The sequence below is a fragment of the Aquila chrysaetos genome, chromosome 16 (assembly GCF_900496995.4).
Source record: "Aquila chrysaetos chrysaetos chromosome 16, bAquChr1.4, whole genome shotgun sequence".
NCBI classification, from domain to species: Eukaryota; Metazoa; Chordata; class Aves; order Accipitriformes; family Accipitridae; genus Aquila; species Aquila chrysaetos.
The window spans coordinates 16,071,465-16,091,632 of NC_044019.1; the positions used below are offsets into that span (position 1 = coordinate 16,071,465).

Here is a 20,168-nt window from a genome sequence, read left to right on the forward strand (position 1 = left end):
AAACTAGTAAGTAATACAGGACACCTCATTGCTGTTTATACCAGCCCACTCCATGCTTGGCTATTCAGGGCTTCTAGTACTCACTGAATTCCAAAGCAAGTTTTGGCTAGAATCTAACAAACAGTACCAGTTACTTTGGCACCTAGGATACCCGAACTATGTTCCTCCACATGGTATTTCTTCCAGAAGACAATATACTCATATGGTCTTACTGTGACTGTGAGCTTAACGGCATTACCAAAGTATCTGCTAGAAGACTCAACCAGGGAAAGGTAGAAAAATATCAAATTCCTTATGAAGAAAACATCACATTTTGAGATTGCATGTCAGCAGCCAGTTAACTACAACAAAGAATTACAATCTGACCTGGAGAAAGACGACTAGGAGAAAGACTGAAATTTCAATCCTTTTTATTTCTGATTTTATTCCTGCATTCAGCAGCAACCTCCCCCCCCCCAAAAAAGAGTCAGTTGTGCCACATATCAAGACTGTAGTTCAAAGAGAATGCAGAAGGTTATTGTATTCATTATTCATTTTTTTCTTTTCATGGAACCTCCTTTACGCTAGAAGTGAAAGTATGCTATGCAGATACAGCTACTAGATGCCAACCAACAGCCAGATTTTAAAAACTTGTTGATTAGTAGAGTCACCAATGTCTCCAGTCCCACCAGGGCACCACAGACTGGAGAGATTATACTATAACCTTCGTATCATTACAATAGCTACACCTGAAGAAGTCAAACAGGTTAAAGAAAGTTATATTTATAGTTTTCAGCAGTCTTCACAGAGTGCAGCGAGTTCCAGTGATTTCCATTATGACAAAGAACTGATCCAGTAAACACAGTCACATCTCTACTGCAAACATGTTCATCCACTTAAAATGATGACTGCATAGTCACTGTCATGATTTACCAGACTTCAGGTATACAAAGTTGCAAATGCTTTGAGAAATGCATCCCAGATTTCCACATTCATTCTCAACATACTGTGTGAACTTTACCTAAAACTGAGTTTAAAAATAAGTTTTTAAGTGTCTTTGGATCCTCAAAGGAAAGTGCAGCTGTGGCCTTAGAGACATTGAATCATTCAAGTCTGGATGACAGAGTGCACCACTTACCGCTGAACAGGTAACGGAAGAGAATCTAAGTGGTCCTCGCCCTTAAAAGCCATATTTATCCTATTCTTATGTGCACTTCCCCATAGGCTGGACTCTAGAAAGAAAACAAACAGTCATTTAGTAAACCTAGGGAAACTCAGGCCTCTTCAGTCCAGGGTGACATGACATTCTCCTACTGATCTGTGGAGCTAACTCAAAAACAATTCAAAAGGCTACCACGTAACTCCAGCCAATAACCAAGGCCGTCAAGTAAATTTCATGGCATAAGCAACATAGGGTTTGCGTATTCCTGGACTACTGCACAGGTCAGAGCCATCTGGGTTGAACATTTCTGAGTTAATATTGAGTTATTATTTAACCTTGTTTATTTTGAATTAGCTTGAACTCTAGAGGAAATTGATTTAGTATAATTGTAATTCTTCATGTTATTGAGAGAAAGATTGCAACAGAAAGCAAGTGTATGTGCATACGATTTCAGGATCATTTAGTACTACATTTACAGAAAGGCCCTTGATGTCTAACTTACTGAAGTATTAGATCCTTCCATGTTAAATGACTTCATTTTTCTATCAGTTTGAAATGCTGTACACATCTTTTTTCCTCCATGTTTTTCCTTTATACCTGGTGACTAAGAGACACATCCAAATACTGTTGTACTAGAAAGAGGCAAGAGAGAAGGAGAAAGAGAGCGTCCTCATTTTCACAAAAAGGAGGGGTGCTGCCTGTCTCCCTCTTCTCTTAATTAGCCCCATCTCACATTAGGGCATTACCTACTATAGATCAATACATATTCTCAACAAAAGCCAGAGACAATGTATCGCACCAAAAAAGGTTAAGTCATTCCCACTCACCCACATGGCTAGAGGAAAACTAATGCAAAATATTTGAAGGAAAAGATTAATCTGTGACTTAAGAATAACAAGGAGGAGATGAATGAATGTGGAGGAGGAGACAGGAACAGTGGGGAAACGATACTTTCTTAGATGTGAAGAAAAACCTGGGATCGATGGATCTCACTCTTGGAGAAAATACTTTACACAGGAAATTAATGTTGTTTGTGTCACCAACTGAGACAAAGTTTTTGATGTAGCCACTTGTGAAATTCTGCCATTTGGTTATTGGCTACATTCTGCAAGCTGAGTCAGCCAGCATTTAAGATATTTGCCACTCCAAATTGCTCTTAATTGACACAGAGTGGTCCTCAGCGTCCTTCCTAGCAAACTAATCTCATTGCTAATGCATGTCCTTGTTTTTTTCCCAAGATCCCACAAACATTGTCCTGAGTACATAAAAGTATTACAACCAAAGTAATGCATTCACATGCCCTGTCCAATTTTTGCACCAGATTGCTTTGGTAATGGTGTCATCCTGTGTTCCTCCCTACCACCCAAATTTTCCTGGAAATAACAAACTTAAACTTCTTAGTCCATGCATCTAATAAAGGAGTATAGTGAAATATGGGAGAAGAACCTCTTTAGAAAAAAGAATAAATAAAAAATAGGCAGTTCAAGTGTTACTGAATTCTCCAATTTAAAAAGATTGCAGACATTTGATAGACTGTGCCTGAAAATTTATATGCCCAAGTATGAAAATATTCATATGTATCCTGCTCCCATGACACACCAAGATTTGAAAAACAAGCTTACTGTTGTTTTTTTAAAGCATTTAGCATATGATGCACAGACGTCACTAACAACTGGAATAAATCAACTATCTTCATTTCTTTTTACTAATAGAATTTTTTGGTCTCTTTGTCAAAGACTTTTGAGATCACCAAATACAGATAATCATATAATCAGATTTACTGAAAATAGCCACTTATCATGATTATCACTATCTTCATTTGGAGGAGATACCCTTAATCAAAGATGAACACATCAGCATAAAACTTTAATCTCCAAGATGAAGTTTCCTCTCCTAAATCCTATCATGTAAAGGATTGAGAAAATAGCATTTCAGCCTGCAGAAGTACAGACTTCATCAACACTAGCTATCTCTTTCTGCTCAGCCTTAGGCACAGGATTTACTTTCGTATGCTACCAACACAGAATCAACAGCTTTCCTCTGGCAAGCTAAAGCTACTTCACCATTACCTCAGCCCACTAACAATTTCTACACATACAAATCAAAGCATCTGCTTGTACTCCATTACTTGTGATCAGTGACATAATGTACACAGACATAAATTAGATTATTGCATGTCATTGTTCCCTATAAATTAGAAACCTGACAAGAATGCAGCTTCTTATACGTTGTCTTCCCACAAAACACACATTTATATTATGGCTGAGAGCCTTTAAAAACATGATCAACTCCTACTTAGAGGTCACTTATGCTCCAGGAACAATAACAAAATGCCCACACCGCTATCTTAACCAAACAGTCTATCTCAGGACTACGATTAGGTATTAGCTCAAATCTTTAAGCCCAAGTTAATGTTGACAACATGAGGAAATGCTCTCCCCAAGCACCTGGCAGGCTGCCAGAGGACCAGCTGTACCCCCAGGACAGCAAAGTACCACACTAGCCCACCTACACCCATGACTACAAGTGGGGGTTGAAGACCCAGTGCCTGATACGGTACAGGCTTCTGGTCCTGCTCAGAATGCTCCTCCATGCTCTGGGCAATTACGGTGCTCAATGGCAGACATTCAGTTTTCAGTCTTCTCATTCACCTTTCCAAGTAAGACCAAGACAACTGTACTTCCTAGTAAAGGCCATGACAGGACTGATGAATCCTTCTATTTAGTTGATGCTGCTTTTTATTAAAGGCCACAACACAGTGTTGAGCTCTAGTCAGCATTCTAAAAGGAAAGTCTCCTACTACAGCTGACCACGTAGATGACGCCCTAAGCATCACCAAGTCAAAGCAAGAAGCTTTCAGAGTATCAAGTATTTCATCTTCTACAAAAAACATCCTACTCGGGGTCAAAGTCTTCTTTAGTCTGGCAAATACAGGACAACAGACATGGAAGAACAGACACATGCTGTTACTAACAAACACACATGCTAAAAATCTGCCATGAAAACCTCTTCAAGACTTTTTCTTTGAGGAACTGAAACACGGGTAGGGCAATGTGCACAGCCTCTGCTGTAGCTGCTGTCTGAGTCTCTCTGCAGAAACACCAAGAAGTTCAATATCTTTCACACAATGGCTATATGCAACTAAAACAGGTGGCACACACATGAGCACATGTGCTCAAGGGTACACAAACTGTAAGCATACGCCCACATCTCAATCCTTCCCGCTAGCTGCTTCCTTACAGATGGTGGAGACAGTATTGTAGCAAGCAGAGCTACATATCTGAAACAGTGCCTCAAGTCAGAGACCTTTCTCCTAACGACCATTTAAAAGATGCCCCTCTGACTTAAAATTTCATAAAAACATATATATGCTTTGTATATACGTTCTGCCCAGGGAAGTGGTGAAGTCACCATGCCTGGAGGTATTCAAAAAGCGCATAGACAAGGCACTTCAGGACATGGTTTAGTGGGCATGGTTGATGGTTGGACTCGATGATCTTAAAGGTCTTTTCCAACCTAAGTGATTCTATGCATGTGTATATATACACACACACTCACATTTATTAAATATATACATACTAAGAGGCAACATTAGCAGAGTTGCGCAGGAGAGGCTAATGGCTTTTTTCCACTGGTTTCAGTGGCCACTGATCAGCCACACAGCTGGTCGGAGATGCTGTCTAGGTAAACTTGTACCAAAAAAATGACAGTACTTGTAGTCTGCAATATTGGTCATTTTGCTACAAGCCTGAGCTCCACTTAGGTTGAAATAATAAAATTGTCGTTCTTCGACACACACTAAGGCCAATTTTTTAATACCTTACATAGGATTTTACATAAATAAATGGCTGCACATAGATTTGTATCACAATTATAACGACTTATAATTGGTTAAATTCTTCTGGTAGATAGCAGCGTGTGCATGTGGAATTAGATGTGTTTAAGGCAGCAGTCTCTGCTTGTGTCCTTCATCTTTCTCTTCGTCACATCAACACTGAATTAGATTTCAGGATGTTATTTCCCCGTGTTTAGTGGATAGATGGAGATAAGCAGACCACAAACCACATTTCATTCCCAAAGACAGTCAGCCAAAAGCTTCTTTCAAAGAACTACTACACAAGAAAACAAAGCATCACACCTGAAACAGCACATAAGCATTGCTCACAGAAAAAGCAGTGTCAGCAGAGGATGTGACCTTCATGGCCAACACCCACACCCCCCCCCCCCCCCCCCCAAAAAACCCACACCACCAGGAAGAGGGAACTTGCTCATATAAAAGCACCAGGCCCTGATGCTGGCAACTGACAGAGAACCAAAAACAGCTTAAAAACCTATCAAACTAGCCCACCCACAAGTTAAAGAAGGAGGAGCCTCATCCTAAATTACACCAGGCTTGGCAGGACCTGTGAAACCTTTGGAATGCCCCGCTAGCACAGCAATGCAGCTGGGAGCTGTTAAACCACTGGTTCCACAACAGCAGACAACTCCTGCCTCACAGGAACTCCCTGCTGGGAGCCTCCTATTGCTCAAGTCTGTTTAGCATTGGAGGGCAGCTTCTACAGTGCAACATGGCTTTTTAGCATCCTACAAAAGATGTTATTTCTGCTAGGAAAACAAATTGCATCTTGTAAAATCTCCCAGTTTAAATTTCCTCACCATCATTCAACATGTTAGCTTATATTTAACAAGCTAGAAATTCAGAGGATTTTAGCCGTCAGGATTCTGTTAAACACATCCTTGTCCAAAAGTATCACAGTAACGGCATGTATTCAAGGTAAAATAAGTGTGACTCATTTACTCCTACTACTGATGGCCCTGAAGAAGTTCTCCATCACAAAATTATGTCCTAAATAACTAAGCCCTGAAACTCATACAATTAATTTCACATTTTTTAACTCATTCACTGCACGCGTGTCCAGCCTTGTAAAAGCTTAAATCAAAGAGCAAATCCATAAACTTTCACCACCCCATTTCTAAACCCTAACTTAGTAATTTCAACACTAAGCACATCTTAAAATAAGGTCAATCAAGAGCATCATTTCTCTTTCTGAAAGACAGAAATCCATGAATCTAGCCTTTGATTATTAATAATCATCAGAATTAGAAGAGCATGTTACCTCTAAGTAATATGGTTAACCTGAGAATAAGAAGTCACTAGCTAAAAGTCATTTCAGACTAAATATCACTTGATTAATATGAACAGTTCCTGTCTGTAGTAAAGTACAATCTCTGTTCTGCCAAATGGTGCCTGTCCTTATGTTACAATTCTGGGAGTCTGGGAATCATTAATTATTATTCTCCTGGTACACAGAATAACTGTTAATGGAATGCCACAAATCAAGTTAAGAGCAAAATTCTGACAGCATTTATGTGATAGGTCAGAATGTAAATACATACACTCTGTCCTTCAGCAACACATCTGGTCCATCAGAAGTTTTTCCACACTAACCATTTAAGGACTCAGGATCCCATTGTCATTTTGCATTATAACAGGTTTATATAGATATGAATTAATTACAATAGTAAAAGCCAACTCAGAATTAAGCTGGGTGTCACAAATCTAAGCAGCCATAAAGCCAGGAGCAGAAAATAATGAAGAGTCCTTCAAATGATGCATTAAAATGGGTTGTATTAGCATGGGATCATATACACAGATGTATGTACCACACTCCTAGAATGCAAAATTAAAACTAGAAAAGGGGAGATGGGAACAGGTGCTACCTGCAGCATTCATTCATGACAGCCGCTCTTACAGAACCAATAATCAAAGGGGAAACACTGATGAGTAGTTTATGCCTTACACTTCAAGTACAATCTGAAGCATAAATCCATTTTCACTCACACAGGGTTTTATTTTTAATGCATATTTCTTCCCATCTTTTCTCTCTATTTTCTGCAGAGATGATCTCATTTTAAACAAGTCTTTATCTTTGACAATACTCCTTTTTATATATCATAGAAAGGTTTGAGTTGGAAGGGACCTTAAAGATCATCTACAGTTCCAACCCCCCTGGGGCTGGGTAGGGATACTTTCCACTAGATCAGGTTGCTCAAAGCCTCATCCAACCTGGCCTTGAATATATACATATAAAAACATATATATTGTATAATAGAGTATATATTTGACATTTATTTAAATATACTATATTATTATATCCAATTATATTATTTTAATATTTTTTCTAAAATATTTTATATTTTGTTATTTTTAAATTATTTTACATTCTTTCTATTATGTTAGTATTTTTATATATTATAATATATATGTGTATATAAAAAGGGGGTATGGTGTGTGTATATATATCTCTATCTAATGTAGCTATTCATGCAAACTGAAGCCTGTGCTACTTCTTGTGTTCTGCGTTTTTCTCATCTTAGCCTTACTGTACACAGTTATACCTTAGAAAGTACCTTAGAAATACACGGGGCGGTGGGGGTGGGGCAGAAGAGGAGAAACAGATAAAGATCTATCTCAGTTCAGATAGATCATCCTGAAAATTACAGACAAGGGACATTACTTTGTAGATGTTAAGATAGCACAAGTAGTGCAACATTGCCAACTGCAAATACCAGGGTGGGGGGCTGTGAGGGGGAAATCTGAAGCCAGTCCCATCCGTTTGCATACAGAGTTTGATTCCTTCGTGCACCTTCTGGTTTTAGAGTCTTCAGCATACCCTCCTTGAGCATATACAATTTTTTCTTTATGATAACCACAACACAAAAGTCTGTTTTTCAAGCAAGAGATGTTGGATTGCTCATTCCATTTCTTTATTTTAGCAAGCGGATCATATGGAAACACAGTAACTAGAGTATCTGCAATGCAACCAGAAGATCTGATTGCATTGAGAGGGGACACATAGACCCATGTTACCCAGGTAATCCAGCTTTCCCCACTACACAGATTAGGAATGGAAGAGATCTGTCATTGCACACGCACTACAGTTAGTCCTTTTGCCAAGGCATGAGTTTTCTTACGATGTATCTTTAGCAAATTTTCCCATTTAGATATAAAATCTCTAGAAAGATGGAGTTTACATCATCATGGACTACATTATGAAAATATTCAATATAAGAAGATAGAGAAGGGCATAACAGATTTTAAGGTTTCCTTTCCACCACTACCACCCCCCTTAAAATTATTTTCGGCAAAAAGCCACTGGACTAATCACTTAGTTGGCACCCTTTTTTAAAATCTTATTGTGAAAGTCTTTAAAAATCTCCCCTTCTGGAAGGTGCACACCTATTTATACAGATGGCAGTATTATGGGAGCAAACTGATTAGCGGTCACATTTCTAGCAATTAGCATTTTAGAGGCAGTTTTGCTGGAAAAGAATTTGCTTTTGAGGTTCAGGAACTGAGTAATAGGTGGCAAGTTGGTGCACTCCAGAGCTGTATTTTATCTTTTATGTGATGCAGAACAATCACCATATAAAAATGTTTATTGGTTCTCAGAGCGGTATTAATGCAACTTGCTACCTTAAAATGCTGAGAGGTACAACTCCTCTGTATTTACACTTCCCTTGCTTTCTGACAGGATGCATAGTGCTTTCCTCCTCCCTTCTTAAAATAAACCAAACAGCCAATTTGACATCACCCGCACCAACAAAAGCCTCAGTTCGAACCCTCACAATAGACGCATCCCTGCTGCTGGTCACAGCCTCTTGGTTTCAAAAGTATTTCTGAGGAAAGAAACAGATAAAGAGGCTTTAACCACCTGGTTTGCAGACCACCTCTCTTCACTGCGGGTCGCCCTGAGCCATGGCAGCGCCTGCATCGATGGCCCCTACGTGGTACGAGGCCTTTCTCTTCGGAGACACCCAGCTGCCATCAGACCAAAGAACAACTCCCGCTCCTTTTTCTTCCCCCCACTGCTTCCCGCCTGAATATAAAGCAGCAATCGGGAACATACCAGCTGTAAATTCAGTACCTCACAGGCACGGCTCCGAGCCGCCCCCCCCCAGGCTGCGAGGGGAGCCCCCAGCTGCTGCCCACTGGTTGGAACCGGTTCTAGCCGGCCCTGAGGTAAGCAAAAGCCCAGCAGCAGGACCCAGCCCAAACCGCAGGCCAGGGCAGCGGCCTCAGGGCTGAGCCGAGGAGGGTCCTGCGGCCACCATGAGGGGAACCGCGAGGAGCCTGCGACCACCATGAGGGGGAACCGCGAGGAAACCATCGCCAGCACCACCTCAGCCCCCCAGGTCTCCCTGAAAATAAGGGCGGTGGAGGCCGGGTTGGGGGGTCCCCCACACTTCCCCCAACATCTGTATTAGAGGTCGGAGGTTTGCGTCGATTGGCAAGAAATCAATTCAAGTGAAATTCCCCTGCTTTAGTCCGATTTACCCTCGACACCATAGCCGCATGCAAACAACATCCAGTCTAAAGGATTTCATCTTGTCCCCTCAACAGGAGGTGGGATCTTGTGTCTTCCCAGTCTCCGTGTGGAGAACAGAAATAAAATGGCTGTTATTTCAACTCGCCTTTGTGTGGGGCGCAACAAAAAATAGATGGAGGAGATTTTTGCACCTTACCTTGTACAAGCCTGTACAAGCGTAGACCATGCTGCTCAGAAGAAATGCCTACAGAATATCATGGTTTTGTTATTTGTTAACACGAGGCTTCTGAGTGCAATGAAATTACAGCTAAGACTCATTACTTCCCCTACAAGCATCAAAAAAATCCAAAAGGAGCTTGAAATGAGGAGATAAAAGAAAATCATTTCCCTATCCAGGCAGGAAAGAGAGAAACAAATTAAGTGATTTACCCAAAGTTAAACGTGAGGCAAGTACAAATTGAAACCAAATATTCCAATGGTCAATACTGTAAATAAGTACATAGACAAGACAATAACGTCGTATTTAACAACTTCAATGAAAGAAAAAGAATAAGGACCCACACAAGTAACTCGCTGCAAGGAAAGATGACAATATCTTTGCACATCTCTGTGTACAACCCATTTTCTGTAATGAAAAGATTTCATCTTACTTAATATCCATTCCAGTTCATCACACAGGCAGTCTGAAAGGCATCTTTGCTTACATTGATATTCCTCTAAACAACAAAAAAAATCTGACATTTTAACAGAGATGAGCAAAACAATATTATTAATTCAGGTCACAGCCTACACTAGCCAAGTTTCTATCGGAGTATCACAAGGCATTACATGGTAAACAGTGGTGGTATTTTCACAATATTTGCCAGCAGCCATTAAGTTTTTCATTTTCCAGGGTTAATATCCAATTGCTCTTTTTTGTCATAGCTCTGAAAACCTTAAAACCAGCTTTAGACCACTACAGATAAACACACATTTACCTAAAAGTTAACACAAACACAAAAGGACAAGAATAGCTCTCTCTAGTCATTGAACCACCTCTCTATTTGAATTACTGATAAGCTGGCTACTTCTATCACTAAAATTTATCATTTTTTTTCCCTTTCCTCTACATATTGGGAAAAGAAAGAAACGGACATCAGAAAGCTATAGAAAAGTTAAAATGGAAGAAAGTACATGGGAGATGTTAAAGTTATTGCCCGCTGATAAGGTATCTCAAGAGAATACAAGAACAGGAGATCCAATTTAGTGACAAGCATGCAAGATGAGCCAACACAAACCAAGGAACATGTAAAGCAACTGTGGTTAAGCTATGTACTTTCAAGGATCCCAGCTCTCTGAACAGCGATTCTCCTCCACTAGGCTATCTTCATGCTAATTACAGTCTCTACCTTTAAGCATGTCTTTTCTAGACAGTGACAATTGCAGTAGACAAACACAAACTTCTTCCTACAAGCTGAACAAAAAAAAAAAAAAAAAAAAAATCAGAGTATACTTGTGAAATTACCAATACACACACACACAAAAAAGAATGTTTGAGCCTACAGCAACATTTGAGTGTTGTTTCTATTTCTTGCTTTTTTCCTTTAATAACTCCAGTTAACACTTGCAGACAGCCTGTCAGCAGAACTACGTTGCCTAGTCATTAGAATTCTACATAAAGGTCAAGTAATAAAGCAGCAGTGGGCTTTTTTTCTTTTTAAGGAGAAAATATTGCATTTATATTTTTGAACCACTGCCAAAGAATATCCAATCATCAGACATTTTCTTCTCCCTCTGTCCTTTGCACAAAACAACATGAAGGAGCCAAAAAGCTGTAATAACAATGCAGATAGGGAATCCCCAGCAGGACTTGAGGCACAACCGCCCTGTAGGATCGCTCCCATACTCAGTGTCTCAGGGGCAGGTGGCCCATGACCAGAGCACATCCAGAAATCCCTAGCAAATCTAAAGGCTCAGGAGCACTTTGCAGCCTGTACACATTAGATTAGATTTACACCAGAGACCAAGTTGCATCATGGGAACAGCATGGAGCAAGAAGTGCAAAGCCTACTAGTCAACATGCTGCACTCAGTCTTTGTGTGAAAAACACTCCTGAGCCTCTGGCTGCAGGGCTCTGGAAGGACAAGCGAAAACAGTTCAAATGGTATTATCTGATGTAATGACACAGTTTTCATGGGGTTTTGTGGTTTGGGTTTTTTGTTTGGTTGTTTACTTCACGTCTGACATCCCCCCCCCCCCCCCCCCCCAATTCATAGGCTGAAGTTCTAGTATGGAAGGGCCAAGGAGGAGAGCACAAGCAACAAAACAATAAGGAAGAGACTCAAGGAGAGAAGCATTGTTTGTTAGCAAGTAAAGTTTGGATGTTGATGGATGTACACATGAAGAACTGCTACACCTGAGAGCTTATAACATTACTGATCCTGACAGAACAAAACCGGATGCCCTTCTCCAGAAACGTGTCCATCAGTGAAAAGTTTGCATGACTTAGGATTCAGTGCAAATGGGAAAGACAGACCCTCAGGGTTTGCCACTTACACTCAGTACAAGGACAAAAACATTAGTGTAGAGCAAAGAGGGCTTTGTGCGAGGCCTTTTGGTTTTTGTCTTTTGTTTAAAGTTCAGCTATGCTGTAGAGACAACACAACATCCTCCATCAGCTTATAGCAATATTGAGTAATATACGTCATAACTCTGTATTACACATTACCATTCCTACAAATATTGTAGCTCAGTAGACACCTGTGTAGTTTGATTTAAAAAGTGACTATCTACGTGTCACAGTACTTTTACTTAGTAAAGCTCCAAATTTGGAAGGTATACAAGTTATAGCCTCTTCTTTTTCATTGGTAACTCCCAGATACAAAGCAAGTTACTGGAGTCCAGCAACTTCACAGCTATCAAGTGAACTACAGTAACTGACTGTGCTCCTCAGCTGATATTTGGTAACCTATTACACAAAGGAACTGACAGGCAAGTTTTGAGTACGCGATGAACTACTTCACAGTCTGTTCCAGGACGGCTGTATTATCTTTCTCATGATTTTCTAAAAAGTGATATCAAAAGTAGAGAAAAATTATCTTTTAAACAGTACAAGTCTCATTGCAGAAGAGGGCTAATGTTTTGATAAATATTTCTCATTATTATAATGAGTTCTAATAGTTTGTGATGGCACAAGTAGAGATACATACACCAGAATTAGTTGGAAGTAAAGGTCCCAGAGCCAAGCTTTTCCTATTAGTAGCCAAATTCAATTAATTCCTAATCATTAGGCTTAGGAGTGCTCAGATTCCAGACTTTATTTTTCCTCCCCATAGAAAAACATAACTGTGACTTTGGGGTTTTTATCCACAATTTTGGCTTGAGCCTTTCAGTTATTTATGACTACACCACAGAACTTGGTCATTAATACTTCACTGAAAGTCAAACAGACGGATACACATTAGGTTCGCATTTGGAAAGCAGTCTGTTCACTCCCTTCCAATGCAAGCCTGTGCACTACTAACCCTCCAGGCACATGAAATTGGTAAGACCAAGGAAATCTTTAAGCAAGAAAGTTCTCCTTGAACTTCCATTCCCAGAAATCTGGTGTTGACCATTTCAGGTGCAAATGCACCAAAACTTAGCAAAGGTCACAGAGCTGATCCACTGCCCTGAAAACTTCAGTCTTCAGGCTCGTTTCTGTTATTACCTGTGATACATGGGCTGTGGAGCAGACCATCTCCCATTTGCAAGAGTAGCCAAGTAAACTCCAAATCTCTCCAAAGAGCTCATTTCGCTATTAAAATACCAGCATTTTCCCATCTATCATCTCTAGAGAGAATTTAATGTTTAAGAGCTTCATACATCTCCATTTTTCATGATCAGCCTCAGAAAACTCTGCTCATCTCTAAATACCCATCATCTCCCAATATTGCTAATGCAACCAAAGCCAATAATCAGCCTCAGCAAGAGAACAGACAGGTACCTAAGCCCTCATGGGGAAAGAGTATATATTCCACCCGCAAATATAGCTTCCATTATTTTCAGGGTACCTAAGCTTAGAGACAATCAACAATCCAACATTTACATCAACTGGATCTGAAGAACTGCCTGTGCCAATTACACTTATGTTATACCAGTAAATACCTGAGGGCCAGGCCTATCAAATAACTTGCTAGGTATTGCCAATCCCCATCTACCGATGTGCCAGTACCTTAGCATCCAAGAGGAGGAAGAATCTGCCATCTGAGCAGTCAGGGAGACAGTATGCCCCACCAGCAGTAGAGACTGCACATAAGTTCTTCTTTAGATATGTGTTATCTGGACAAGACTCAGCACAGAGGTTTCAGGGGAACAGCCCATGACCTCTCAGTCAGTGCTCAGGTGAAAGAGTAGGATTCCTGAAGCCACATACCATCTGTATTTATTACCACAACTTGAATGTCACATAGGTAACTTGAAGCTTGTGTACACGGGCCAGCTTTTGTAGCTACTGTCAATACAGACCTCAGTGAAAAACTGTCCCCAAAAGCAGAATCAATACTTGTACAGAAGTCCCCAAAACTGAAAAGTTTTTATTTCTTTAAAGATGGAGAGCTATGACCAGCAACATATACATGCAAGTTAAAAAGTGACATCCTTAAATTAGAGGAAAAAATTTAAATTACTGCAGTGGTAAATGTAAATCAGTTCTGAGACCCAGCCACCTAATTGTCCATTAAGATATCAAAAAACAGATTCTTCTTTTAATTTAATAGTCTTCTAAAAGAGAACCCAAGAAAATGCTAAGCATTACTCATGGTGGAACTACAGGACAGAGCTTTCGACTCATGACTCATCCAATAAAAGTGAAAGCAGTTCATAAGCAGATTCTGAAAAGTTTCAAAGCAGAAGATGAATTTACCTTTAAAAAAAAAAAACATTTCAGTAAAAAAGGGGGGGGGGGGGGGGGCGGGAATCAGTTACAGGAAACATAGGGCAGCAGTTACAGCTAGGGAATGAAAATAAGGAAATCATCCTGCTTTCTACAACAAGGTTTGTCACCAACTTCCTCGCAGCTACACAGCAAGTTATTTAACCTCTCCATATTCTGAAGTAATGGTGTATCAATTTCTTCTGCTCTCTTCAGTGCAGTGACAGATTACCTTTGCAATAATGTTGGAGGCAGGGGCTTTTTTGTTTGTTTACAGCCCTTGAACCTCAAGTTGATTATTTCAAAATATCTGCCCAAATCTAATTCCAAGAATTGAAGAGTTCATACATGCGAGAGTGGAATGCCTACTGCACAAAAAAAAGTTTAAAAAATATGAAATTGTTGACCAATGACAGGAGATGACTAAGAGGGGAATTCGGTAGAGAATAAACATGGAAAAATAGGTCAGGAAGCTTAACATCCTGGAACACCTAAAAGATTAGAAGAATGAAAGAGAGCAAAGTCAAAACTCAGAAGTGAAATTCTTTTTTTGTAAAACACGTGCCACTTGTTCCCACAAAGTCACTGTGACTCAAAATCAGAAGCCAAACTTTCAATGACATCCTAAGAGGAGGATGCAATACAGGTAGCAACTGTCTTGAGGTGCAAGACTTGATTTACAGATAATTTTAATTAATTGTAACTTTGATAGTTTGCATTACTCATAAGAATGTTCCTTTTTGAAGTTTACTGAGGTCCCTTCAACCTCAACCATTCTGTGACTGTGTGATACCAGCTTCTAACTGAAGACCAACCTATTCCAGGATAACAGGGACCTGAATGGAAGAACTAGATGGGCCAGGAGTAGTCAATGAGAAGGACAGATGCTTTAAAGCACCTAACAGCCCTGCCACTGACTTCAGTGGTAAAATATGCCAAAAACATATTGTACATTTAGGAGTTAAGATTGACTGGGACCTTTCTAAAATTACATATACAAAATAGCAACTTCTGCAAATAATTATCAGGTCATATACCCATAAAAGTCAAGAAAAGATATTTTATTACCTGCTCATCTTACTTATTTACGGAATAGAGCCAATATCAGTCAGCACAAGTAGCTGCTTGCAAGCAAGAAGGCTTCAATCAGTAAGGAAGGGAGGTAATTAAAATGAAGGAAATCCAAAACACAGTTATACCTACCAATCATGTCATCTAAATTGTACTATTTTATTCATTAAAAATAAAGCTTTGAAACAAAGATGCCATATTTTATGCAAGTTCTTGATTACCTTTCTGCCGAGGGAGCGTGTAATTTACAAGAAAGAGGACTTAAAGCTTTAAGTGCCTCTGACTTAATTCAGCTTGCTGTATTGATGGTCCCATTTAGATTATTCCATTTTAGGCCCTTCTAACGCATTAAAGGCATGACTTACTCACATCCATTTGGCTAATGATCCCCTACTGCTCTAAAGTAAATGACAGCTATTTACAGTAAATTATTCAATTAGATAGAGGGAAGTGCAGTATTCATTTTATATTGTTTGACACGGCAAAACAGAAGTGTGCAAGAAGGCAGGTAGGGCATTTTAATCTTTCAGAATCAATTGCTTAATCCACAGCAAGAGAATAAATACACTCCACAATACTTGTCAGCATCAGATTTTTATTGTAAACATTCTAAGAGAGACTGAAGTGTTGCAACTCCAGATAATACAATTCTGCCCACTTCAGAAGTAAGTCATCATACAATGCAAGGAATGCTAGTAACCAGCGTCTTATAGAACTGCTTTATTTTAAGCACAATTTCAAGTAACACAAAGTGACTTCTTTTTTTGAAAACGCATGCTAGCAGAGGACCAAGTTTCCATTTAAAAAAAAAAACCAAACAACCCAAAAACCACTAGGCATAAGCAATTCTGAATCCCATTTATTTGTAATGGGATTTATACTACTAAGTGCCTACCTCACTTTCAGAAACAGGACTGAGTCTTCCAAGACATTTGGATAGTGGGGTATTTTTAATTCATGAAATCCCAGGAATGGGCAGCTCAGCTGCCCTCACAAATTAAGAGGGGGATTTGGAAAAATAATCAAATAAAGGACAAGCTAGAGAAGTGCAGGTTGGGGCTAAAACATAGCCTAGAAGAAGGAAGAATGATCACACTGCAATAACTCGAAAACAGTCTTAGATTTTAAGACCTTTTTACACATTTTTCTATTGTTTCCCAGGTGCTGAAGAGTGTGCTTTCATGCATGAGCACACACACACACATTACAATCCCCACTGTATACATGCTAGTGTGGCCACCACACCTGGAAAAAGGCTGAAGCCATGACTTTGATGTCCCCTGTCAAACCCCTGCCTCATAAAAGAGAAAATAAAGGGGAAGTTCTCTTTATTATGGGTATGAACACAAAGTCCAAGGTGCAGGTAAGGCTACTATGCATCCTGAGCCTGCCAGTGACCATGCTTTGCACAGTTCTCAGGCCTCCTAGCATTTAATACAGAGGGGAAGAAGGAAGAGGCAATTTGTCCGAGCCCTCCTGGCTAGCCTTGATTTTGAGAATTTCTCTCTTCCACAAGCCCAGAGCACCTCAGAACAAGTGCTGAGCACCCCAAAGAGAAGAACACTTTCCTCTGGCTAACCTGCCAACACATTTAATTTTCTACAGGCAGAGGGCCAAGTTCAGCAAGCACAGCTCCCACTAAGTTTAATGGGAGTTGCACTTGCCAATGCCAGCAAGTGAAGTTTGCCGGAGGACTGCAAGCAACACACTACAGAAAATACAACTGTAGCTAGCATCCCTATTCAAAGGATACATTTGAATGGACTACTCTTTTTTTTTTTTTTTTTTTTTTTCTCCTTACTATTCCAGTTCTTCTAAAGCTGCTGACACAATGAAAACCCTTCCTACTCTTAGTATGTATTCACTCACTTCCATGAGCAAGGATTCCAGACTGGCTGTTTGTAATGACTATTTTAGTCAGACCAGCTTACTGCAACTAGACTATTATGAATTTAACTGTCCTTTGGTGCCTATATACCCAAAAGTGCTGGCCAGGTTGTTCAGAAGACCTCCTACACACCTGGCTCCTGAATTCCTAACGAAGGGCTGCATTTCAATGGCTCCAGAGGCTATTTTCTGCAATTTGATACTTATTAAATACTGCTTATTTTGCTAGCTACTTTTCCCCTCTTATGAAAGATTTATCTTGTTTTAATTTCTAGCTCTACCAGAACCAAATATATTAAGGTAATTTTAGTCCAGATTCTCAGTGGCTTTAAGCTATGGATGCTATGCCAATTTTTACTAGGCAGCGATTACTCCATTATTATTTACAGAAACTCAAAAATCCCCTCCTTTTGAAATACCTTTTGGAGGCTATAGTAATACATGTAATAGTAATAACAATTCTAGACCTTAGCAAGCAACACTCTGGTCTTTCAGTCTCCAGTGGTTATCTCTGCTTGGCCTACACCTCTTCATACAATGTCTTCCTTGTCTGCCCTCCTGCTCTCAGACTAAACATACTTATATCTGCTGACATTCCCTCCAGTGCGCAAGGAAGCGGCTCGGACTTACATTCTTTAAACATGCAATGATCCTCTGAAACATTCCACAGTTAATTTCCACTGAAAAATTACCTGCCTGAAAGGCACCGAGTTAAACCAGATGGCAAGCCAAATCCTTCATCTAGTAAGAAGTTAAGATTAGTGAAAACACTTAGAATGGCACTTGAAATCACCCGGGAAGCCCAAACTATTAAAAAAAAAAAAAAAAAACAGATTAAAAAACCTGGGGGTAATGTGAATTTGGATCCACATTTTTAATAATTCACTAAAATAGAATTCTTTACACCAAATAATTAAAATCTATATTTTTCTAGTTCTGAAATCCCCCAGACAGCCAAACAGGAAAGTTCAGAGCAACCGAGACATTCAAGGTACCTTGCCAGTAAAGCTGCTACACATCATAGCTACACCAAGCAGTATTAAAAATGAAATATTGAGTGTACAAAATAGTATACATATTTCTGAACAGTTGTTCAGAATAGGCTGCTTGGAGTGGCAAAAGTTAGAAGACACTGTAGTGGAGGATGCTGGAGGAGTGAATATTGCACTTCAGTTTTTCCCTAAGCTCTTCACAGGTAAGTTCTTCCTTCCCCAGGGTCAGGCTGTGATGGATGCATTAGCTGCCCACGCAGCTGTTGGGAGCATACCTCAGTGGGCCGCTCACACCGGCAATGAGAGCACAGCCAAGTTGGCCTAAGAACGTGGCTAATACTGTTGCCAAGAAAATATAAGAGCAACTATTGGAAGAAATGACTTGGCCTAGGGTAAGTCACTTGACATCATCTCCTTTCAGATAGAACAGACAGGAATGTCAACTTGCAGCTCCCGTGTCCTCATCTCCACTTATTGCCAATCCCTGTTGTCCCAAGCAAGAGCCCTGTCCCTGTTGTGCGCAAATTTCTCCAAAACAAGGACATTAACTGCTCCCAATGGACTTGATTTACAAGAATTATTTACAAAGCACCCAAACATCCCTTGCCGAGAGGCAGACCACAGTAAAATTTTACCAAAACACAGTACAATTTCCCTCCACCTTATGCAGGTGCACTGCATCTTCATTCACATTAAAATTAACAGACAGTACGAGTCAGGCACACACATCAGCTAGAAAATGGCACAATGATTACTTAGCCCAAGCCTGCTCACATAACATCAAACTTGCTTATTTTTTTGAGGCTTTTTTTTTTCCTCAAAACCCTTGACATTGTTCTCTAGCTATGTTAATACTTAGGTAAATAAAAGAACAGGCAACATTTCCACATGAGATATTGAGTACACTACCCTATAATGGCCCATCTCCCTAATTTCATAATTCATACATGTTTAGAGTAGAAAAAGGTATACACAGAGTATTTTTAATAGAACCGAGCACAAGGTAGAATGATTCCCAGAGTCTTTCCAGGTCTCCCACAATGTCAGCAGCTGTTTAATACATCTCTGTAGAAGTGGAAGTCCAGCAATATTTTTTTTTTTTTTTTTTTTTTTTTACATTTTCTTTCTCAGCAGCCAGAGGTCACCTTCTTCTCATAAGTCCTATGAATGCTCTCCTAAGTCATATATTTCAGAGCTAGAAGTGGGAGGAGAGAAATAAGAGCACTCAAACACACAAAGGATATAAGAAAACAGATACAAAAGAAAAATCTGCTCTATGGAGGCACTTGCATTGAAAAGGACTATGCCCTTGTCTGACAAATAAGCAAAGAAGATGCACCATGAAAAAGTCTCATTGCATCCTATGCTTCTAGCTTAGCACATCAGTCTGTGTTGGAGACAGTAAGTCCCTGGCATGGGGCAATGCTTCAGCAACAAGAGCACATTTCAGGCACAGTACTGTGTTATATTTTACTCATGCATCCTTCAACCAGACAATCCATGTTGGCTACATTTTTCTTTTGTAAATCAACATAATTAAGGCTCTTTTAAAATTCCTCTTTTCCTTCATTTAATGATTTCTCCAGAAGTGCTTAAAATTGAGGACATTGAGAACTAAATTACAAGATCTGGCATACGAAGGCTCAAATTCCTATAAATAGATGAATATCCCATTTTCTGGAATTCTAATCAGCTTCTGCTTTTTATTTCATCCATATTAGATGGCAATCTCCAGAGCATTTTTATGACTGCTGAATATTCATTCCTGCTTTTTCCTTTAAGGAAGCCTATTGATTGACTGATGTTGTAACTCACATAAAAGTGCAGGTCCCAGGAGAACAAAAATAAAGTGGATA

General features: G+C 39.7%; 1 protein-coding gene across 13 annotated transcripts in view; it reads right to left on the reverse strand.

Moving 5' to 3' along the window:
* The window catches only part of INSC (INSC spindle orientation adaptor protein), a 150,000-nt gene that overhangs the window by 105,193 nt on the left and 24,639 nt on the right, over window positions 1-20,168 (reverse strand). For 7 of the 13 annotated variants that reach the window (XM_030038371.2, XM_030038375.2, XM_030038372.2 and 4 more), the window contains exon 2: window positions 1,118-1,211. The exons of 3 other annotated variants lie outside the window; for them this stretch is intronic. In XM_030038371.2, the coding sequence (XP_029894231.1) occupies window positions 1,118-1,170 (53 nt within the window). In that variant the 5' untranslated portion in view covers window positions 1,171-1,211. Of the gene's footprint in view, window positions 1-1,117; window positions 1,212-8,736; window positions 8,822-10,859; window positions 10,925-15,430; window positions 15,488-20,168 lie in introns of those variants that run through there. 3 more of the 13 variants (XM_030038366.2, XM_030038369.2, XM_030038374.2) reach the window with 3 other exon arrangements.